At 38.9% G+C, this 23,868-nt stretch overlaps 2 protein-coding genes across 2 annotated transcripts; both read left to right on the forward strand.

The window, feature by feature from the left end:
* Window positions 1-3,479: 3,479 nt before the first annotated feature.
* On the forward strand, window positions 3,480-4,957 carry LOC131530689 (mast cell protease 1A-like). The gene is made up of 5 exons (XM_058761101.1): window positions 3,480-3,631; window positions 3,709-3,859; window positions 3,986-4,127; window positions 4,382-4,630; window positions 4,714-4,957. The coding sequence occupies exons 1-5, from the start codon at window positions 3,571-3,573 to the stop codon at window positions 4,870-4,872; spliced, it is 762 nt and encodes a 253-aa protein (XP_058617084.1). The 5' UTR covers window positions 3,480-3,570; the 3' UTR covers window positions 4,873-4,957.
* A 7,815-nt stretch (window positions 4,958-12,772) lies between these two features.
* Window positions 12,773-14,053, forward strand: LOC131530376 (chymotrypsin-C-like). Its single transcript, XM_058760599.1, has 5 exons — window positions 12,773-12,902; window positions 12,984-13,131; window positions 13,275-13,413; window positions 13,488-13,733; window positions 13,821-14,053. The coding sequence occupies exons 1-5, from the start codon at window positions 12,842-12,844 to the stop codon at window positions 13,977-13,979; spliced, it is 753 nt and encodes a 250-aa protein (XP_058616582.1). The 5' UTR covers window positions 12,773-12,841; the 3' UTR covers window positions 13,980-14,053.
* Window positions 14,054-23,868: the final 9,815 nt, after the last annotated feature.

A 23,868-nucleotide genomic window follows, 5' to 3' on the forward strand; every position in this document is an offset into this window, starting at 1 on the left:
TTGAACAAATAATTTTTGCTTGAATAGAACAGCAGCTACGCTAATTATGTCTCTATCTGTTTCTCTGATTCTGCCATGGGATTAACATCCCGTGGTAACTAGGAATTACTGAAGAGTCAGTCTGGATCCAACCCTTAAAAAGATCCGAGATGACCAAACACCTGAGAAGAGATGATGGCAACACCTCAGAGGACCACGGAGGATGCCAACCCTCAGACAACACATAATTACCGCATTGACACAGGGGAGATACAGGTGGCGCCATGATAAGGTGTTGGCAGTGCTCGCAGATATTCTGGAGCAGGAAAGGAGGAAGAAACAACCAGCCAAAGCAAGACCACTGCTGAGCTCCATCGCCTTTGTGAAAGAGGGCCAAAGACCTGTCGTCCATAGCCAAGTCAGGCAGAATCTCCTACAGTCAGCCTAGGGATGGGAAATGGAGGTTGACCTCGGGAGGAAACTCCACTTCCCCGAGACGGTACTGTCTACAACTCTAAGGCCCGACATCATTATGTGGTCTCCAGAGGGAAAGAAGATCATCCTGGTGGAGTTGACGGTACCGTGGGAGGAGGGCTGTGAGGAAGCTGCAGAAAGGAAAAAAGGCAAATACCAGCAACTTGTCCAAGACTGCCGGGAAAAGGGGTGGACAACATGGCTGATGACGGTGGAAGTTGGATGTCGAGGATTCCCAGCTCAATCTGCGTGGAATCTATTGACAAAGGTTGGATTGAGAGGCCACTTGAGGAAAGCAGCTGTTCGGAGGCTGGGAGAAGCGTCAGAGAGAGCCTCCTGCTGGCTCTGGCACAAGAGAGAGGGCATAAGCTGGAAGCCTGGAGGAGAGGGGCAGTGACCTGGCCAGTCACTGCTGACCCGCCAACTGGAGGGTGTTGTGGTTAAGGGTCGAAACACCCAGAGAAGGTTGGGGACCACCTGACGATCTCTCTTCCAGGCCGAGGCTTCATCCATTAGAAATGGGTGTATGTTAGCATCATAGATGTATTTTACAACCAAGTTAAGTCTGTCATAACTTAAATATATTGGGTTTCTTCTGTGTGTATGTGTTATATGTATGCATATATATGTGCATGTGTGCGTATGTGTATGCATATATATAGTAGAAACTTAATTTCCTGTAAAGCTGCTTTACAACGATTGTATCGTAAAAAGCGCTATACAAATAAACTTGAATTGAATTGAAAAGTGTAGTCATTCTGAACGACAGTTTCATGAGGGCACGGTTCAGACGTCTGAGATCGAGGATGGGCCAAAGGCCGCCACCCTTTTTGGGGATGAGGAAGTAACGGCTGTAGAACCCTGACTCGCTCCGAGCTGGCGGAACTGTCTCTACAGCTCCTTTTGCCAGCAAATTCTTTACCTCGGCTGGCAGAACGTGAACGTTCTTGCTCAGCACTGAGGTAGAGACCACACCAGTGAACCGCGGGGATCCTCGAGCAAATTGATGTGAATAACTTCGTTTATAATCCCCAGAACCCAATGAGACACTCCGAGGATGGCCCACCAGGCCTTGGCCCGTGTGGCAAGGGGTTGGATTAGTTCGGGCAGCGAGACGCCGTGCGGGGACTCAACACTCATGAACTGGAAGAGGAAATTTGCTCTCTTTTTGAAAATGTTTGTTTTTTTATTTTTCTCCCTATAACAGTGGCTGCGTGTGAGGGCGATTTTGGAATGGGCCCTTGATTCACAACATTTTCGGGAACAAACATACTGCCGTTGGCACCCGGAACCGAACGGGGTTCTTGAAGGCACAACAGAGGGCGTTTTGGGGGTGGTCCGGAGCTTGTGAGACTTTGCCCCCTCCTCTTCCTTTCCAGCGGATCAGGACGATGCCAGGGGTGCAGGGTCCAAGGTCAGCTTAGGCCGGGGTCCTTGATGCTTTGGAAATGGATAGCGCCTGGCTGAGCAGGAGTGCTGTCGAGGCTCAGGCTTTTGAGCAGGCTGAGCAGGCTGAGCGGGCGACGGCGCAGTTTTAGCTGCTGCACTGGAGCAGGCTTGAGGCAACTGGAGGCCACTGCAGAGCTGGAGCAGGAAGTGTCGCATGGCCTGGGACGACTTCTGAACCACGGTAAATTGCTCTGTAAAGCCCTCGACGGCAGGTCCGAACAGCCCTGAAGGGGAGACCGAGGAGTCGAGGAAGGGGACCTTGTCAGCCTCCTTAATCTCGGTGAGGTTTAGCGATAAGTGGTTCTCCAGCATCACTAGATTGGCCATTGACCTCCTTATGGCTTGTGCAGTGGCCTTGTTAGCCCTTAAAGCCAGGTCTGTAGCGCAGCGCAGCTCCCTGAAAGCCACGGCATCAGGTCCTGACTTATCCATGGTCTGGAGGAGTTTGGCCTGAAAGACCTGGAGCACAGACGTGGAGTGAAGCGCTGAGGCGGCCTGCCCCATGGAGGAATAAGCTCGTCCAGCAAGGGCAGAAGTCGTCCTGCAAGACTTGGAAGGGTGAGCGACCTTCGCTTTACATCCAGAGGCAGATCTAGAAAATAATTTTTAGGGTGGCAAAGGGGTGGCATGGGGTCTGTGAGGGGTGGCAACACCAAAGCAAGCATGCATAGTTTTTGGGGATTTATTGTCTGACGGGCACAGTTGTGTTCACAAATATTCCATTACCATTAAGTAATCATCTATAGTGTTTAAAATGAAAAATAAATAACAACATTTCAATATCCATCATGGCACCAAGTCAATACACAATATAAAAAACTTCAAGAGGTTATAAATGTTTCTGAGCTTGTATCATTAAAGAAGACATTCTGTTATTACCAGAGATGAGAATGTCTGTAATCACCCAGAACACTATCAATAGTCTAGGAACACCCCAGCAACTGCATAGCAAAAGCCTAGCAACCATCCAGAATTTCCTAGCAAACAACTAGCAACACTTTAGGGTCACATTCAGATTACACATTGCCATGAACAGCGCACCTTTGCCTACAGAGGCCCGCATGTGATTGTATACATTTGGGCTATTTTTGCTATTTTACATGTAGGCCACTTCAGGCTTGTTGACAAACTGTGAGTCTCATTAACTACTTTCTTAAGATTTTCATGAATTTGACCCCTGTTTAGAGGACAGTTGTGGTCATCAGTTCATCTGCAGTTCCAGTATTTTGACTGTAATGTTGTACCACACCCATGTTATGAATGTTATGAAACTGCTCTGATTTTGCAACACAAACTATTATCAATTAAGAGATAGTTATAACACAAATAAAAATGTAGGCCTACTGAGTAAAACATAAATAATGGTGTATTTACATTTTGTAGAACTTTACAGATCATTAAAACTTCACAAAAATCACATTAGACATATGATCTATACTTAAAGGAATATTTTGGGTTCAGCTGATTCTGACATCCAGAGCTACGTGCACACATGCATATCTTATATCTTGTATGTTGTGGTTTCACATAAAAGTTGATGCACATGACAAGAAGTGTCACTGACACCGCAAGCTGAGAAAAAAAAAGGCTTGCAGGCAGCTCAGTGTCTCAACCCATCCTTATAATTATATATAGTGTTTTGCCAGCAAGAGCTCATTGACTGTCTTCATGATGACCATCATCTCTCTGCTCCTGCTGGCCTCTCTGCTGCCACACCTGACATTCACTGGTGAGACTGATTATATAACAGCATATTAGCTATATTAACTGGTATGTACTGAATAAGCTGACTAATATCTCTCTCAGCTCGTGTGAATGTGGGTATAGTGAACGGCACAAAAGCAAAACCCCACTCCAGACCTTACATGGTTTCTCTTCAGATTTTTGGGCAACACATCTGTGGTGGATTCCTCATCTCTGATGAGTTTGTTATGACTGCTGCACATTGCTGGAAAGGGTAAGAGTTTTGTATAATCTACAGAGGCTTTTGTTTTGTATAATCAATGTTGAGTTAAAACTGACAAAAGGACTGCAGTGCAACAAGACAATGTATTGGATTACATAAATGCACACTTCTCTACAGATATCCAAATATTCTGACGGTTGTGGTTGGTGCTCATGACTTAAGGAACAGTAAGAATTCATACCGCATTGAAGTGAAGTCCTACATCCCACATCCACACTTTACATCCTGTTCACTTCAGAATGATATCATGCTTTTGAGGGTAAAAACCTGTAAAACATTTAGTTGTTCAAAATAATATCTGATCAGGAAACAGTGGCATAAACCTGACATAACTATGTTTGAATTTCTATTCAAATATCTTTTTTATAAAGCAATTGTAAATAATAATAAAAAATAAACATTGGCCTTCAGGGCTTCTGTAATAATCTCAAAAACAGCAGTATAATCAACTGCAGTTCAGTCTTATAAAAGATTATTAAATCTCTTAATAATGGTTGTGTTGTTGAATTACAGCTACAGGAAAAGATCAAACTAGACAACAATGTTACATGGATATCATTACCAAAGGAAGGAGATGTTGATGGAGATATTCTCTGTAGTGTTGCGGGCTGGGGACAATGGAAGACTAAGGGCCCATTGAGTAGGTATCTTATGGAAGCAAACACGACTACAATAAACCATGTAGAATGTCAACATAAATGGGGATCCAAGTACTTGGCCTCGCAGATGATCTGTGCACATGGTGATGGAGGATCCTGCATAGTATGTACAAAAACATTTACAGACTATATGGTAACGTATGAACTGGTTTCATTAGTGATGTGCTGATCTTTGTTTCTTATCAGGGAGATTCAGGAGGTCCTTTGGTTTGTGGAGACACTGCAGTTGGTGTCACATCTTTTGCGTACCGTAAAAGCTGCAATTCAGCTGAGCATCCTAATGTCTACACTAAGATTTCAGCATATCTTCCATGGATTCACCAAATTATTAGAAATATTAAGTGAATTAATGAAAAAATGAAGGAAGATTTTTTTTTCTCTCTTGAATTCTTCTGTAAATCTTTCAATAAAAGAGTCACATGGCAATCAATCAGTAGAAGTGTCCTCATTGTCACAATCATATATAAAAATGTCCAAAAAGTCCAAAGTCATTCCACATTAGTTCACTTGGTTGCCATCTTGATGATGCTCTTTAATTTATAGTCATGCATGTATGGCTCATATCTACTTAAATGATGGGGAAAAATTCTAAAAACTGTGGGTAAATAATTGTTCAGTCTGGTGAAACAAAACAAAATAATAAAATAAAATCAGGTCTAATAATCAACTGCTGTAATTTCTTAAACTCGCTACTAGAGGAAAGGAATTTGTGAAAACTTGCAAACCAAAAATAGTTTGTAGTAACTGAAACCCTGGTAAAAGAAGGACAATTACTGACTTTTGTTGCATTATTCCTAATATTATGTTGGTAAAATATGTCTTGATTAAAAAACAAACAAAAAAACAACAACAACAAAAACGAAAACAAACAAACAAACTGGTATCTCAGTTTATTTTTTTTTTAAAAAGGCAATGGAGTAAATTATTTCTCACAGCACCTTTAAGTCATTGCACGTTGCTTTCAAACATAGGCTTTAAGCCATTTATACCAAAGTGAATCTGTCCAGCAACCATTATGCTTCTCCACACTGCAAGGTTTTATATCTGTCTTGTTCTGTTGTTACTGCAGAGCAATTTAATGTAATTTATGTACAGACACATGACCTATATTGTAAAGGAATGTATTTCTTAAAACAGAAAAAAGCAGAATTTTGTGAATTATTTATTTTTACATTGTGTGGAAAATGGGCAATCCCTTCTCATTAATTTATTATTTTGAACAAACATACATTAAATATATGTATAAATCATTAATAATTTCCAAATAAATAAATAAAATAAAATAAAATAAAAATAACAGTTTGTGGCACATCTGTTCTCAGAGAATAAATGTATTATAGGTATTATAATATTATAATGTATTATATTATGAATAACACATTAACAGTGGCTTTCATTAATATAAACCTTTCTTTTTGCATGATGCGGCATGTGAGCAAATTGGTGTTAGTACAAGTTAGTCAAATACTGGCCAGCACAAGATAAAAAAAATAAAAATAAAATTCTAAAAGGCACAGCAATGCGTAACAGGGTGGCTATTTTATTATTATTATAATTATTATTATTACTTAATTTTTTATCATTATGGAACATTGATAAACATTAACAGACAAACAGTCACAACAGCTTCATGGGTAAGAAGAATTTTAATGGATGTATAAAATATTTTCTTTAAAAAAGATTAGATGGTATTTTCTTTTCATCTTTCTTCTGTATAGGATGCATATTAAAGTAGTAACGCTGCTTTGTTTACAGCGGTAACCAGTTTTTGAATCAATGCTGGGTGTATGCAGAATCTTTGTTTGGATCATGATTAAAATACAGTGGTTGATTCTAATTTTAAATGGGAAGAGTACAGGCAAAGCCTTATTTTATTTTTTTTTATATGAAGAGAAACAGAAGACCAAGCAAACTCCAGGCCCAGATGGTGATCACCTGCCAGTTTAAAAGTCTGTGCTGAAAAACTGGCCCCCATCTTCACAAAGATTTACAAGAGATCTACAAGAGAAGTTCCACTCTGCTTTAAACAGTCTACTATTACAGTCTACTATTATTCCGGTCCACCCCAATAAAAAAAAAAACACCAGACCTAATGGCTACAGACATGTTGCTCTCACGTCTGTGATCATGAAAGGGTTAGTTCACCCAAAAATTAAAATTAGCCTGTGATATATTCACCCTCCAGGCATCCTAGATGTATATGACTTTCTTCTTTTAGATGAATCCATTCAGAGTTATATTAAAAATTGTCCTGCCCCCTCCAAGCGTTACAATAAGTGGGGGTAAGCGGGTGCTTTTGCTTTTAGACGTGAAATAAAGTGCGTGCATCCGTAATAAAACGTGCCTCACACAGCTCTGGGTGGGGGGTGGGGTGAATAAAGGCCTCCTGTAGCGAATCCATGCGTTTTTGTAAGAAATGCTGTTCCAGTGGATGACATAGGACGTATGTGTCGTGCATGCGCGCGCCTCTGAGATATGCTAGTCTCTTGAGTTTGTTTACAGGAGCAAAGGAAGCAAAGTTTCCGTACTTTAACAAAGGAAAACCTGTCTCCTCTTGGCTTATATCAAAATCCTCCTACATTTTTCTTTACATTTTGTGCTTCTAATTCGTGACTGGAATTTTGTTTTGTTCTCTCTCTGCATTCGTCACTAATCATGCAATGCTGACATCCTACATCATCCGCCGGAACGCCTTCTGCGTACGACAGTCAGTGGAAGTGGGAAAAAAAGTGTTTATTACGTTTGAAATACGGATATTTTTCTTACAAAAACGCATGGATTCTCTACAGGAGGTCACAAATGCACACATCGGATATAGGTCACTTTTAAAAGAAATGTAAGCACGTCGCCAAATCGGAAAAAAAATCGGATATAGTTTCAAAATTGGAAATGGTCATCAAAGCCTGCAGTGTAAATGCAGCCTTAACAGCTGTTGGTGGAAATGAATTAAAAAATGAAGGGTCTGTCTGCATTAATATGAAGTCCTACCACAAGCATCCAGACATTAAAGGGGACATAACACACACTGCTTCTGCCAATCTCATGTTAATCTTGAGTACCTATAGAGTAATGTTGCAGCCTTCATATCTTCAAAGAGTCTTTAGTTTTATCGATATAGATGTACAGATTTATAAAAAAACAGACACAGCTTTACTCTTCTCTTCAAAAACAGCCGAGGTCCTGTAGGGCTGTGGGCATAGCTAAAGAGTCACGAGCATGTCTGCAAGCTGTGACATTGACATAAATAAAACAGGAACAAAAACTGTATTGACTTTAATTTTATTTTTTTAATGGTTTATAACATTTGTCACTGAAATGCAGAGAAAAAACAAACACTGAAAGAGTGTATTTGGAACAGAAATACTCTGTTATATATGGAAGCCCGTTTCCGCCACTGAATAAAAAATTAAAAAAGGTTATTGTGACATTTAATCTCACAATTCTATGAAAAAAAGTCAGAATTGCGAGTTATAAAGTCAGAATTGTGAGGAATTAACTAGAAATTGTGAGTTATAAAGTCAGAATTGCAAGATATAAACTCGCAATTCTGACTTTTTTTCTCGCAATTGCGAGTTTATATCTCGCAATTCTGACTTTTTTTCTCTTTGTGAGAATTGTGAAATATAAACTCGCAATTGCGAGTTATAAAGTCCAGTTTTATGGGGGAAAAAGACTGATATATTCTCAGAATTGTGAGTTTATATCTCGCAGTTCTGACTTTATTTTTTAGAATTACGACTTTATGTCTTGCAATTGCAAGTTTATATCACGCAATTCTGACTATTTCTCAGAACTGCGACTTTATATCTCACAATTATGACTTTATAACTCGCAATTGCAGGTTTATATCATGCAATTCTGAGAAAAAAAAGTCAGAATTGTAAGATAAAAAGTCGCAATTACTTTTCTTTTCTTTTTTTTATTCAGTGGCAGAAACGGGCTTCCATGGTTAAAAAAAAAATAAAATAACTGATGGCTCAGCCCGTAGAAGCATGTCAGTGCAAAGCATTAAAATAAATCCAGTAGTGAGATTATTTACATAAGTGCTTAGTCCAAAATCAAAGCGCCACCAAGAATGTCCACAGTGATTGCTGACACATCAAACAGAGATGCCGATGCCAGTTCTACAGCAGGGAATCAATATTGAGAACTACCTTCAGTGGTTCAAGTGGCTGGCCAGGACCTGGTAATAGCCAAGAGAGGAATGGAGCTGTTGGCTGGTTCCACTGTTGACTGGCCAAGTGCTGGAGACATACCTCGCCATGGATAAAGAGCAAGCAACAACCTAAAAGATGCAGATGCAGAAAAGATGCAGAAATTCAACACTTCGCCAGAGACTTACCGCCAATGGTTCCGGGCAGCAACAGTACCAGACGGGGAGTCTCCAACAGAAACATTTCATTGTCTGTGTAATCTCTACCAGCACTGTCCGAGACATACCAAGGAGGAGGTTGGGGGAACTCATTATCTTGGAATAGTTTGAGTGCTCCCCTATGATAGTCATACCTAGGTTGAGGAGCATGAGCCTACATCAGGTCTGGAAGCAGCAAAATTGGCCCAGCAGTACATGAATGCTCACCAAACTGTTCCTTGATCTCAACCACTCAGTGGTAAAGTCAAGTCAAGTCACCTTTATTTATATAGCGCTTTTAACAATACAGATTGTGTCAAAGCACTTAACAGTATCAAATTGGAGGATAGAGTGTCAGTAATGTATAAAGATTAAACACTTAATTTTCAGTTAAAGGCATTTCATTATTGAATTCAGAGATGTCATTGTTTAGCTCAGTTTAGTTTAGTTTAAATAGTATATGTGCAATCAAATCGACAATAATCGCTAGAAATTAAGTGTCCCCAAAAAGCAAGTAAAGCAAGTTACACCCAACATACTGGTGGGAGTGGGTCTGAACTGAGTTGCCAACCGCAAGAGGTTGGGTTCATAAGGGCTCAAAGCTGTTTCTAGTCAGAAAATTATTTGCCCAGTAAGAAAGTCCAAGCTGACTGGATTTTGCTATGCCCCTAGAGAAGAGGACAGTGTCACTGACTTTGATTGGGAGGAGCAAACCAGTCAAATGGTTTTGGACATTACTGTGAATGGACAATCTTTGAAAGCTTTACTGGACTTGGGTAGTTCAACATCTCTAATCAAATCTTACCATGTCTAAAATGTTAAATATGCTACTTCCACTGCAGTACAATGTGTACATGGGTATGTAAAGAGGTATCCTTGAGCAGAAGTGTTGGTTGCTGTGCAGGAATAGCTGTACCTGCTAAATGTGGCAGTAGTTGACAACTTACCCACTGATATGATTTTAGGAAAGGGCATGCCTGTGCATGCCTGTTCTCCATTTCTGTCACCAATGGAGTTTTGATTCCTTGCCACTTTCACCTTTGACTTGCTTAGTCAAGTTAAGTCATCTTTATTTATATAGCGCTTTTAAAAATACAGATTGTTTCAAAGTACTTAACAGTATCAAATTGGAGAATAGAGTGTCAGTAATGTATAATGATAAGATTAAACACTAAATTTTCTCAATTTTCAGTTAAAGGCATTTCATTATTGAATTCAGAGATGTCATTGTCTAGCTCAGTTTAGTTTAAATAGTATCTGTGCAACCAAATCGACGATAATTGCTAGAAATTAAGTGTCCCCAACTGAGCAAGCCAGAGCGAGGGCTTAGTGAGGGATGCTTAATTTCTGACAGTATTGTCTGACTGCACTGATGCTATTGGAATAGATTTGAACTGGATTATGACATTACTGAATGAACAATGAAAAACAAAACAAAACAAAAAATCGACTGTTTGTTATTGTCCTATATTGACAAACTATTTTACTGTTTGACACTGTAAAGCTGCTTTGACACAATCTGTATTGTATAAAGCGCTATATTAAAAAGGTGATTTGACTTGACTAAGTATTCTGGTTAATATTAATGTAAATACTGATCCTGATGTTAACGTGAACGTTGAAACTGATGTTAATATGACTGCTGATGATACTAAAATATAATTTCCTGCTGTGACAAGAGCCCAAACTAAGGCAGCTCTGCAACCTCTGCCAGACTATGACAAAAGTCTGTTGCAGGGAGGGACCAAAGGCCCTAGAAAGACACGCTGATAAAAGCGTTTGACAAAGTACATGGTTACTCCAGTCCCTAAACCTTACATGGAGGGTCTTGATGTTAATGGCTGGCAGGTCCCAGAAAACACTGGTGAACTGCAATGGAAAGATGCAACCTTGAAACCTTTGTTCACTAAAGCTGACTGTAAAAGTGGGTCTAATGTGTGCGAAGAACAGTATGTTGTGCAAAACAATGTGCTATATGTGCAAACAGCTGATGTCTTATGTTTGGTTGAACCCATGTCTTATTGCCCCCTAATGTTGCACATTGTACACACAGTTACATGGGCAGGACATCGGGCCTAGAACAAAACATATGCACACTAGGTAGCAATAGAAGTCTCCAACTGTGAATGGAGTGAGCACCCTCGTTATCATCCCGAAAAAGGTTTGATCTTTACATGTCTGTGTCGACTTCCGCAAGCTTAATGCCCAGTCAAAGTTTGATGCCTACCCTATGCTGAGAACCGACGATCTTCTGGAGCGGATAGGATGGGCCCAGTACATCACCACCTTGGACCTGTGTAAGGGGTACTAGCAAGTGCCCCTTGATCTGAACCCCAAACCCTACACTGCATTCAGGACTGTTCAGTTTATGGTCCTGCCCTTTGGGCTGCACAGGGCACCTGCTACCTTTCATTGACTCATGGATCGAGTTTTCCAGGGCTGTGAAGTGTGGTCTGTGGCATACTTGGACGATGTAGTAATCTACAGCAACACCTGGGGAGACCACCTGGGACACCTAAGACAGACTCTGGAGAAGATCAAACCAGCGGGCCTGTCCTTTAATGTGGTGAAGTGTGAGTGGGCTAGGCAAGAGGCCAGTTACCTGGGATACCATCTGGGCAATGGTGAACTATGACACCAAGTATAAGATCATATTTAACTGATAAACAACAGTGTGTTCAGGTTGGCCATACTTCACAATTAGTTACTAATTCAGTTGGTGTACCTCAAGGTTCAATACTGGGTCCTTTGTTATTCCGTTTGTATATTAATGGCCTGCCTGATGTTTGTGCACTGTCAGATGTATGCTGATGATAGTTATATACTTGCATGCTAAAAGTAAAATGCAAGCTGCAGAAACATTTTCAGCATTAATGGTTAAAATTACTAATTGGTTAAATTCATGTTTACATGTTAATGTTAGTAAAACTGTATGCATGTTTTTTTCAAAGTCTGCAAATGAGTATAAATATGTAGGTATAATACATGATTCACAACCCACTGAATTGCAGAATTTCGCTCCAACTAGGGCTGCACGATATATTTCGTTTCAGCATCGATATCGCAATGTGCGCGTCCGCAATAATCACATCACAGGACGTGCGATGTTTAGTAGGCCTATACTGATCATTTTCTTTGCTCACATACAGACACCGCATCTACACCGCACGCAACAGCTGTACAGAGATCAATTTAGTAGCAGAGCTACTGCAAGCAATTTTCAGTGCAAAGAAAGAGGATAACAATAACAGCAGTTTAATGTCCCTGTTGCTTTCTGTCATGTTAATCAAACAACAAAATAGAGAAAAATCACTTTTGTAGCTTTAACACAGATTTATTAGATTTAATTTATACAGTGAAGACTATGCAGTGTTATTTTGCGTTTGATTATACAATTTCTGTACCTGAATACTATTAGACTTGCCTTAAGATTGAGATTTTTATTTAATTTTTTTTATTGTTTAGTTGGAGCTAAACTCTTTTGCTAGACATGGCCTATTCCTGACCTATAGTTTACCTATAATGTAGTTCAGGGTTAGGGTTCAAACTGAGCTTAGTCAACAGCATGAGGTTGATCATAACAAAATATGAAAATATGAAAATTTCCAAATTAAACAAATCAATACAAAAAGCCATTTTTATATTCTGACAACAAAAGCTACATACACACATGCATCTCTTATTTATTTGTCCTTTATTAATCCAGGTAAAACTTTCTGAGATTAAAAATCTCTTTTACAGAAGTGACCTGGCTAAGATGCAAAAGATTTTAAATATCTTATATGTTGCGGCTTCATATAAAAGTTGATGCAGATGAAAAGAAGTAACACAAATAATATCTTCTTACTGCCAGTGTTACTGACACCACAAGCTGAGAAAAAAAAGGCTCACAGGCAGCTCAATGTCTCCACCCATCTTTATATTTATATAGTGTTTGTCAGTAAGAGCCTACTGATTGTCTTCATGATGACCATCATCTCTCTGCTCCTGCTGGCCTCTCTGCTGCCACACCTGACCTTCACTGGTAAGACTGACTATATAACAGCATATTATATTAATTGGTATCTGCTGAATAAGCTGATTGACAGCACTCTCTCTCTTTCAGCTCATGTGGATGTTGGTATAGTGAACGGCACAGAAGCAAAACCCCATTCCAGACCTTTCATGGTTTCTCTTCAGAAGAACTGGCGACATGTCTGTGGTGGATTCCTCATTTCTGATAGATTTGTTTTGACGGCTGCACATTGCTGGAAGTAAGACTTCAATTTAGTCTGAACTGCAATTAAAAAACATAATCATTATCATTAATATTATCATAATTAATGATAATAGCATAATTAAAAAACTTCTATAATGATGGTATTGTTCATTATACTAATATGACTTTCTTACACAGAAATGAGAAACTAACAGCTGTGGTTGGTGCACATGACCTAAGACAGAATGAAGGGTCTGTCCGCATTGGTGTGAAGTCCTACCACATGCATCCAAACTTCACAATTCACACTTTGCAGAATGACATTATGCTTTTGAGGGTAACAGTAGTTTAAATGATTCTTATTAAATGATTAGACTGTCTTTTAATAATGATAATGTTTTTGTATTACAGCTAGAGAAAGAAGTCGAACAAAACAAGAATGTCATGAAGATTTCCATAAAAACAAAGAAAGACACTGAAGACACTGTCTGCAGTGTCGCCGGCTGGGGAAGACTGAGTTTTAAAGGGAAAAAGAGTTATCGTCTCATGGAAGCAGATGTGAAGATCATGAATAACACAGAATGCAAAAATAAATGGAAAGACAAATTCTCAGCCTCAGAGATGATGTGCGTCTACGGCCATGGAGGAAGCTGTAGCGTACGTAAAACATTATCGAATTGAGACCATCATTCGTGAGAAGTACTGTATCATTTCAGTCATGTGTTGATCTGTTTTTCTTCACAGGAGGATGGAGGAGGTCCTTTGGTTTGTGAAGACATTGCAGTCGGTGTCACTTCCTTTGGTGACCCAAAAGTCTGCAATAGTCGTGAACGACCTGTAGTTTATATAAAGATTTCTCCATATAGTGAATGGATCTGCTCCACTATTCAAAATGTTGAGTGATTTTTGCAATCAAACAGAATGAAGTATTTGTTTAAATGGTCAATAATAATAATAAAAAAACTATGTGTCACACATCAATTGTAAGTGGTTCTTATTGTTGCAGCCCTATAATAGTCTACTGACTATTAGTCTACGGCCACAATAGTATAGAAGTCAAATAAATTCTTGATAATGATAATCATGATTGTCAGCATAGAAACTGAAGTGAAATGTCTAAACTTATCAATGCTATTCTTTCTACACTGTTCATAAAATGTGTTTGGACACTTTCTGACACTGAAGTGTTTAAAACTGAATAAATGTCATAGCATTAGATGCAAAATATCACATCAAGTAGCATTTGCAATGACACTAGGCCTAACATTTCTACATAAGAAAGTGTCTAAACATATTTGTCTTTCTTTTGGACAGTATATCTATCTATATTATTATAACTGAAAATTTAGCAAGCTTCTTTTAAATTATTTTGTGTAATAAAGTGTTTTTTGTGCTCAAATAAATAAATAACCAAAATAGGCACACAGGCATGACAGCCACTTGGTTTGGTATTTTGTAACATAATGCAAAGACCGTCAGTCCTCTGTCGTGAGTGTCATGTGTTCCTGCCTCTTGTGTCCTTATTTGGTCATGTTCCTGTCCTTGTTCAGTGTGATTATTAGTTAATTCTTGTCCAGCTGTGTTTGTCTAATTATCTATGATTATCATGTGTATTTAGTACCTGCCTGTTCAGTTAGATTTTGTTTGGTCTACTCGTTACTCCCTGGTGTTCCTGTGTGTCCCAGCCTTGTCCTGCCCTGTCTGTTTTGAGTTGATTAAAGACTGTGTTTTGAGTTCATTAAAGACTGTGTTTTGAGTTCCTCCCTGTTGTGTGCACTGTGACAAAGACATTAATACGGATTTTTTAACTGGGTCACTGAATGTGAAAACGGCTACAGTTGGTAAATGGGTGGTCATGTCAGTGAAATTTTGTGGGCAAAAACATCCATTGTCTAGTACTGTTACGCTTGGTGGAATTAAGAAAATGTATGTATTAGAGGTGACCCCGAATAGTCGAAGACTCGATGCTTTGACAGGATGAGCCTGATTCGACTACCAATCTCACAGTCAAATATTCACAGAGGTGTTACTAAACGAGGATCATGCCATTTTGGCTATACAGGGGTGCTCAATGTCTGATTTCAACTAACGGTTTTCTCCCAATAAGTTAATATACAGCCTCTTATGATAATGCTGTAAATAAGAATGTGAAAATAGAGAAGCTTTTAATAAATACTTTTAACGTGCATGAATATATCTAACCACCCTCTGTAACAGATTTATATGGAACCTATTATGCCCCTTTTTACAATATGCAATATTGGTATTGGTGGTAATATGTAATATTGGTATTGTGGAATCTCTGCCTGGTGAGGTCCATTTTGAGCTGGATCCCAATGTTTCACCAGTACAGTGTGCCCCCAGAATGTTCCAGTTACTATGAAAGCAGCTGTCAAAGCCCAACTGAATGTTTCATATCAGGCAGAGGGTCTTGCATCTTGTTACAGAGCCGACTGATTGGATCAGCAACAAGGTGATTGTATTAAAAAATAAATAAAAATAAAAACCTTGCATTTGTTTGGACCCAAGATTCCTGAACAAAGCTCTGAAAACTCTCACTATATAACGCCAACTTTGGAGGATGTGTTATACAAACTTCCAAAAGCAAGGATTTTCACCTTGGGTAATGCCATACATGCTTTCTTACAGTGCAAGCTGGACCAGGAGAGCAGCTTCATGACCACATTCTGGACCCTGTGGGGTAGGAAACGGTGGCAAAAGATGGATCAACAGAAACAGCATGAACTGTTACCATGTCTAAAGGGAAATGAGCCCATTACAGACAATATTTTTGTTGTTGGATGTGGTGACATGGACTAGCAAGCTAAGAATGATCATGATTTCAAACCTTAGGCCCTGTTGGAGCATTGCAGAGAGGTCAAGCCACAACTTATATTAAAATAAAATAATTTCATTTAAAGGTCACTGAAGTGCACTTCCATGGTCATATTCTTTCATTTACTGGCATGTAGTCCGACCCAGAGAAAGAAAAGACTATCATGGACATGCCCAACCCTATGGATGCAAATAGTGTACAGCATCTCATCAGGTTTGCTAATTTTTTAGCCACGTTCATGCCCCACTTGTCGAGTGTTTGCGAGCCACTGCGGTGCTTGCTAGACAAAGACAACCCTTGGTATTTGCTGGCCAAACATGAGACTGCTTTAATCCTTGGCCACATCAATACATGTGTTGTGCTATTATGATGTTACTAAGCCTGTCACAGTACAAAGTGACTCTAGCCAAAGTGGTCTTGGGTGCCGTCTTATGCAAGAAAAATGAAAAAAATATGCTCAAAACGAGAAAGATGATCTTAGTATTGTCTTCACTTGCCAAAGATTTCAGCAGAGACTGACCACAAACCCCTGATTTCTATATTCAGCAAACCTTCAACACTACCACCTCAAGACTGTCTACGAGCTGGGGTCTAAAATGTTCAGCATTGACATGTTAAGTAGGGCAGCTTCTGACTGTACAGGCAAGGAACGAGATTACCAGCGGCATGCCATATGTCATCCGCAGAAAGTGTAGGAAGATGTACAACTCATTAACCAAGAATACCTTAATGTGACGGATCAGTGGCTGGAGAAAATCAGGGTACATATTGAAAGGGATGATTCCCTACAGGCCCTTAAAAGCACTGTCCTTGCAGGTTGACCTGATGAGAAAAAAAAAAAAAAAAAACACATCATCCAAGAATTCTGGCCTTATCGAGATTTATCGAGATTGTGACGTCACAAACCCTGATAACCCCCGCCCCTGGGAACATGCAACAAAGGGGGCGTGTCCATGCTGTGCTGCTTTAGAGAAGAGGAAGAGTTGTTACCAGCTAACCAATCTGAGCCCATTGTATATTTCTGAGGGAGGGGCTTCATAAAAACAGGAAGTCATTGGATAGGTAAATTATGTGAAAAATAATGTTTCTTTTTTTTTTTAAAAAACGATGCATGAACACATGTTAGACTGCACCCCATAAACACAATCAAGCCTTTTAAAAAACAAGTCCACCTCCCCTTTAAATAAGGGTGTAAAATAGCATTTTATATCAGGGACAGAAAGTTATTATACCCAAGTTGCTATGTGCAGAGATGCTCAAATGCATACATTCAAGCCATGTAGAAGGTGACGCATGTTATCGTCAAACTTGTGACACGTTGTATTGGTCTGGTATGCAAGCAGAAATCAAACACTTTGTGAGTAACTGTTTGACTTGCAATGAATTTGCACACAATCAACAGAAGGGAACCATGCTATCTCATGACATCCCCAGCTGACCATGGCAGATTATCAGCATGGACTTGTTCAGTCATCGGCAAAAAGACTATATTCCACTTCTCAGATTTTTAGGAGACTGGACTGCTTCCTGATCTATCTGCAGAGACAGTCATGAAGTGCTGCAAGGCTCAGTTTGCTCAACATAGCCAGGCAGATAGGGTGATCACAGATAATGGCCTTCAGTTTGGTGCTCTGTTTAGGCGAATTTAAGCGAATTTGAACTTCACCACTAAGACATCCTAAGTTAAATGGAGTTGGCCATCAAGACTCCTAAGATTGCTTGTAGTGACTGGGGTTGTGGAGCAGCTTAGTCACCGAAAGCAGTTGGTGAAATCCTGTTATGACAGGTAGGTCAGCTCGTGATTTGTCAGAGCTGAACACAGGTGAAAACCCTGCACTCTGGAGGGTCAGCACCTGTCTTCAGAAAGTGACAGCACGCTTTTATCTTGTGAATGTGGGTGGATCTTTATATAGATGCAACAGAGTGCAGCTAGCAGTGGCAGAATCGACCTCTGTACAAGCATTGGACAGGAATGAACCTGAGTTGCCTCCTATGCTGGAAGGGAGTGTTGCACAGGCCCCTTCATCTGCTGACTCAACTCTTGTGAAGTCCTTACTTCACCCAACCCAGTCAAAACCATCATCAGAAGGACACACATAAACTAGTCCTGGCTGATTGTCCAAGCCACCCAAGAGGCTTGATTTGTAGGGATCTTACTGTTTCATCTAGGGCTTGAAGATGAGTTCAGCTTGCCTCTTGGCAACTGATCACAGTTTTGATTGAAACTCAAACATCAAACTCCTCCATCTTGTTAATGTTTACCTTTGTTTTACCCCATTGTCTGTCTCTGCATATTTTGGAAGTCGTTGAATTTAGTTTTGCACTAATTTTCCCATGTAATGCTGTGTTTCCCACAGACTTACACTCTATTTGTGATGGCATACATGCAAATTCATTCTCTGCCAGCAGGAGGCGCTTTTAGAGTGGTAGAGATAGAGGTTTCCCTAGTAACAGCTGTACACAAAGCAGCACTCCGCTCACAAATGTTACTTTATCAGACATTACATGCAAAATGAAATGAAAATCACATCCAAAATTTTCTTAAGACAGTCGGTTTCCTTCAGAAATACAGTGATCTAAAAACACCCACACTGGGTTTCGATTTTGAAACGTGCAGTGCTCATCTTTATTCAACGAAGTCAAAGCCTTTCGGAAAATCTATTTGTGGTGGTCAGTTTTGATATTGTGGCGGGCCGCCACAAATAAATCAATGTATGGGAAACACTGTAATGCATCAGCTGGCTAAAAACCCTCTAGATCAGCCTACTATAGTAGCCATGCCCCAAACTCTCACTATTGGTTGAGCTGGAAAGATGTTGACGAATCTGTTTTGATGATGCCTTTTTTTTGGGGGGGGGGGGGGATAAACCCATGAATGGTATATCTTCAGTAGTCCGCTAACAATAATCTGGGTTAAGAAAATGATTTTGACATTAGAAAAACATCACCTTTAACTTAACTTGTGACATCAAAATAGTGTGCACGCTTATTATGGTAATTAAGGTATAATATGCAGGCAATGCAAAAAGATGGACTTTGAGGTGTTTTGGATGTTTTTCAGCATGTTGATAACAAAATTTGTGTTTTTTAGGGCTGTGAATCTTTGGGTAAACAACAAATCCATGATTCATAAGGTTTCAATTCTATTTCAAGAATAATTTTTGCAAATTCAAAACGATTTGATTCGATACGACACAATTAAATTCGATACAATTCGATTAACGATTCAATTCTCCATTCTTTACGTGCACTTACAGGATTATTTAAATGCTTAGTCGGGGGCAAATTACACGGCAGCCTTTATGGAGTCAGCGAGTGAGAGCAAAAAACACTTCAGACTTCAACACTACTTCCAATTTAACACACTTTATACCAGTTTAGTACTGGCTACTAAAACTACAATTGCAGAGTATTTTTATTAAGTACATAAATATGTCAATTTACTTGTAGAATTAAATAAATTTATTTCAAATACATTTGAGTATATTTTTTTTCACTAGGGTATAGCCAAGGCTTTAAAGGTATTGTTTCATGTTAACTACTGTGCCCAACCCTCTTCATGGAGATCTAAGCTTATAGGCTCATCATAAGCCTATAGAAAGGAAAAGTTAGGAAAAGGTAAAGAAACTCGTATCATGCAAAGGTCTGACATAAAATGTTACTTTATAGCAGGGGTGCCCAAACTCGGTCCTGGAGGGCCTGTGTCCTGCAGAGTTCCTGCAGAGCTCCAACTTGCCCCAACACACCTCCCTATAAGTTTCTAGTATGCCTAGTAAGAGCTTGATTAGCTGGTTCAGTTGTGTTTGATCAGGGTTGGAGCTGAACTCTGCAGGACACAAGCCCTCCAGGACTGAATTTGGGCACCCCTGCTATAAAGTAACATTTTATGTCACACCTTTGCATGATACGAGTTTCTTTACCTTATTTTCATAAAATAAAATGCTACGGTATTTAACTTTTCCTTTCTATATGCTTATGATGATTCTGAAAGAAAATGCGCCCGATATCTGTTTTCTATAATAACAAATGCAACTTTCATGCGTCTGATTGACAGATAAACCTTGCACTCTTATTTCAAGGTTGTTGTTAATGCTGTGGTTATTTTAATGGTGTCTTTTGTGCATTCAGTTTAATGGAACTGTGTGCTTTTAGACACTTATATTGTTTTGGCTCCGTCCATGCAATAACTGCTCAAGCAATGTCAACCAATGGTATGACTGAGAGCCACTGAAAAACTACAGAAAAGTTAAAACTACTTGACACTAGCCATACTGGCCACTAGTAATAAGGAGAGATCACACATTGGCTGATTAAAAAACATAGTAATGTAATATGTATATTTTAACAGAGTGCCTATTTACACTAAGTGCAAATAGCCCGCCTTGTTGGCAGAGGCTATTTACACTAACTCTGCCGACCAACGTGTGATTGGGCTAGTCAACATTACAAAAGATGGCCAACAGTCGTCAGCTCTAGTGGTGCAGATGGTAAAATGCGTGTAGTACTAATTTTGACACGATCGACCTGGGTTCGAATCTGCTTTTTGGCTAACTTTTTTCTCCCTTTTCAAATTTCAAATCACATGAGAAAAGCATTTATTTTCAATAAAAATGAAGGAAATAATCAAAAAGTTGAAAATAAAGTAATGGGTAGGGTTAGTGTAGGTGTAGGGAGGATTTTATTGTCCCAATAAGGTGGCATCCATTTAATAATTTGAATTCAAATTCAAATTTACACTCAATAAGTTATTATTGTATACTGTTTTATAATGTACTACAATACTGAGGTGCAGATAATTGCCACTATTTGAAAGTGAAAGTGAAGCGTGGCCAAGTATGGTGACCCATACTCAGAATTTGTGCTCTGCATTTAACCCATCCAAATGCACACACACAGTAGTGAACACACACACACACACACCTGGAGCAGTGGGCAGCCAATGCTGCGGCGCCCGGGGAGTAGTTGGGGGTTCGGAGCCTTGCTCAAGGGTCAAGGGTATTGAAGGTGGAGAGAGCGCTGGTTATTCACTCCCCCCACCAACAATTCCTGCCAGACCTGAGACTCAAACTGGCGACCTTTGGGTTACGAGTCTGACTCTCTATCCATTACGACACGACTGCCCCAATAAGTAAACTTATTTGCAATAAGTAGTATAAATAGCAAAAAATCCTGCTATTTTAACAGTGTAAATAGAATCTATAGGTATTTGCACTTAGTGTAAATAGCATATCACTAAAAAATGTTGATATTTTCACTTAGTGTAAATAACATCTAATTGCTATTTGCACTTAATGTAAATAGCCTCTATCATTATTTACACTTAGTGCAAATAACCGCTGCCATATTTAAAATCATTGAATCGCTATAGAAATTGCGTTTCATACGATTCTTAGCATTTTAAATCGATTATTGGCCAAAATTCATGATTCAAAAATCCATGTTTCAAGATTGCATATGCATCTTCAGGGTTTGTAATCGAACACCCCTAGTGTTTTGATAATAAAACTTGTGTTTTTTCTAACTTCTTTCTAAAGAAGACTTTTCTGAAAACAAACCCCTTTTAGAGGGCAACATTCTACCAAATGAATCTTGATTTCTCTGCTTTTCCAAAACAAACCATCATCAGTTAGGAAAAAATTGTAATGTAAATAAAAATGTAGGCCTACTGAGTAAAATATTTGTGTATTTAATTACATTTTGTAGAACTTCACAGAACAAAAATCAGAGTTGCAATGAAACTTGTACATGAATGGACCAATTTGTAAATGTTAAAATACTGTTTCAATACTATAGCCATTTCGATATTGTGACACTGAGAAACACAAAATACAGCCAGAGCTACATGCATCCTGTATATTGTGGTTTCATATAACAGATGATGCAGACAACAACAGTGTTATTGACACCACAAGGTGAGAAAAACTTTCTAACGAGTTTGTCATGAGTGCTGCACATTGCAAGTAAGGCTTCAGTTTAGTCTCAACTGCAATGATTATGAGTTAAGAACATAATATCATAATTTTAAAGCATCTATAATAACGGTATTGTGCATTATACTAATAAGACTTTCTTCCACATGGGAAACTAACCATTGTGGTTGGTGCACATGAGCTAAAAAACAATGAAGGGTCTGTCTTGGTGTGAAGTCCTACCACATGCATCTGGACTTTAATATTCACACTCTGAAGAATGACATGCTTTTGAGGGTAACAGTAGTTCAGTCTACTCTTATTAAATGGTTATTCAATTTGTCTTTAAATGATGATAACGTTACTGTATTACAGCTATAGAATGAAGTCGAACAAAACAAGATTGTCAATTTGAGACAATCAGTAGTGAGAAATATCACTTCAGTCATGTGTTGATCTGTTTCTTCACAGGGGGATTCAGGAGGTCTTTTGGTTTGGTTGGTGACCCAAAAGTCTGCAATAGTCGTAAATGACCTGAAGTTTATACAAAGATTCCAGCATATATTTTATGAATCCACTCCATAATTGCTAATGTTATGATTTTTGTGTTGAGAAAGGATGACGTACTTGTTTATAAATGTTTAATAAACAAATTGTGTGTGAAGCATCAATGTGTTTAATATTTCCTCATTATTGCAGCCCTTTAAAATATAGTAGTAGGCTAATAAGGATTCAAATAAACAAAGTTACTTGTAGGTTTCTGGAAACCTGTTTGCTTTGACCTCATATCTGGTGTTAATGCAATTATGTTTTTAATGTGTTAATGTGTCTGGATATTAATATGAATATATCTCTGTGTGTTGGAGATCCAGGTTCAAAAGAACAGGTTCAGGTAATTCACACATGCTTAATCTCTCTCTCTCTGTCTCATAACTGCATTCTGCATATTAAAGGCTCAAGCCTCCATTATTAGCTCAAAAAAAGATGTTTTTCAACGGGATTCTATGATAGAGAACACTGTGACTAGCACATGTACGTCTGTAAGATGTCTGCTAAAGTGGCCTTCTTCTCACAATGCATCTACTGTGTACAAACATCTGATAAACACCTTTAAGATGTCAGTTTTGCATACATACTAAATCACAAACATCTTAAAGGCATTTTCTAAATGTCTATTTATAAAAGATCCTTATTGTTGTATTGCAGATGAGCAAAAAATAGGTCTTCCAGATGTAAACGCACATCAAATAGACATCGCTGAAATGGATGTGTATCAGAGAACGGTTTTCATGGTGGACTGTTATTCATTTTTGTTTGCTCTTTTGGGGTGGGAGTATGGAGTGTATTTTGTGCCAATATTCATCAAACAAATCCAGTGTTTTGCAAATTAACACAATCTGCTTTGCTAAGAAAAACTGGACTTTCAAACAAACGCAAAGTGATTTGCAAATAGAAAACTCTATTTGAGAGAAAATGCAGAGGTATGGACAAATATATGTATTGTGTGTTGCAACTGTGAGACTCATTTGCCTTTTAATGAGGAAACTTGGCTTGATTTTCTCACAAATGCATGCAGGCTGATTTTCTCTCACGCGTGTGGGCAGATTTCCTCACACGTGCAGTTGAGCAACTTTCTTTTCCAAAAACAGCAGATGGCGCTGTCGTCAATTTACCCTAGTCTCCCGAGACCCGAAACACCTCTTTACCTTTTCAGACCAGTATGAGTGGGGAACAGGTGAGTTTCTATCTTACTATCTCTATAATTAACCATTTAGATGTTTTCAAAAAGCGACCCTACTACAGTGTCAGTGAAATTCACAACAAGTGCTGTAAAATTGTTAACATGATTGATTAGTTCAAAAATCAGGAGGGACATGGCTAAACATTTAACTAGGCAGTCTTTCCCTTTAAAAACTGATCCACTCTACGTACCTCTTATCCTCTGTTGGATCGCGGGATATAGAATATACATATATTGATACAATTGTTCAACATTCAAAACAATGCAGGGGTATAACAATATATCGTATCACAATATATTGTAATA

This window comes from Onychostoma macrolepis, chromosome 22, assembly GCF_012432095.1.
Source record: "Onychostoma macrolepis isolate SWU-2019 chromosome 22, ASM1243209v1, whole genome shotgun sequence".
Lineage (NCBI taxonomy): Eukaryota > Metazoa > Chordata > Actinopteri > Cypriniformes > Cyprinidae > Onychostoma > Onychostoma macrolepis.

Excerpts from the sequence above, each read along its gene's own strand:
- LOC131530689 (XM_058761101.1), top strand. The coding sequence starts at position 3,571 with ATGATGACCATCATCTCTCTGCTCCTGCTGGCCTCTCTGCTGCCACAC. Across the intron at positions 3,860-3,985 it reads GCTGCACATTGCTGGAAAGG|ATATCCAAATATTCTGACGG; the intron begins GTAAGAGTTTTG and ends ACTTCTCTACAG. Across the intron at positions 4,631-4,713 it reads GTGATGGAGGATCCTGCATA|GGAGATTCAGGAGGTCCTTT; the intron begins GTATGTACAAAA and ends GTTTCTTATCAG.
- LOC131530376 (XM_058760599.1), top strand. The coding sequence starts at position 12,842 with ATGATGACCATCATCTCTCTGCTCCTGCTGGCCTCTCTGCTGCCACAC. Across the intron at positions 13,414-13,487 it reads ATGACATTATGCTTTTGAGG|CTAGAGAAAGAAGTCGAACA; the intron begins GTAACAGTAGTT and ends TTTGTATTACAG. Across the intron at positions 13,734-13,820 it reads GCCATGGAGGAAGCTGTAGC|GAGGATGGAGGAGGTCCTTT; the intron begins GTACGTAAAACA and ends TTTTCTTCACAG.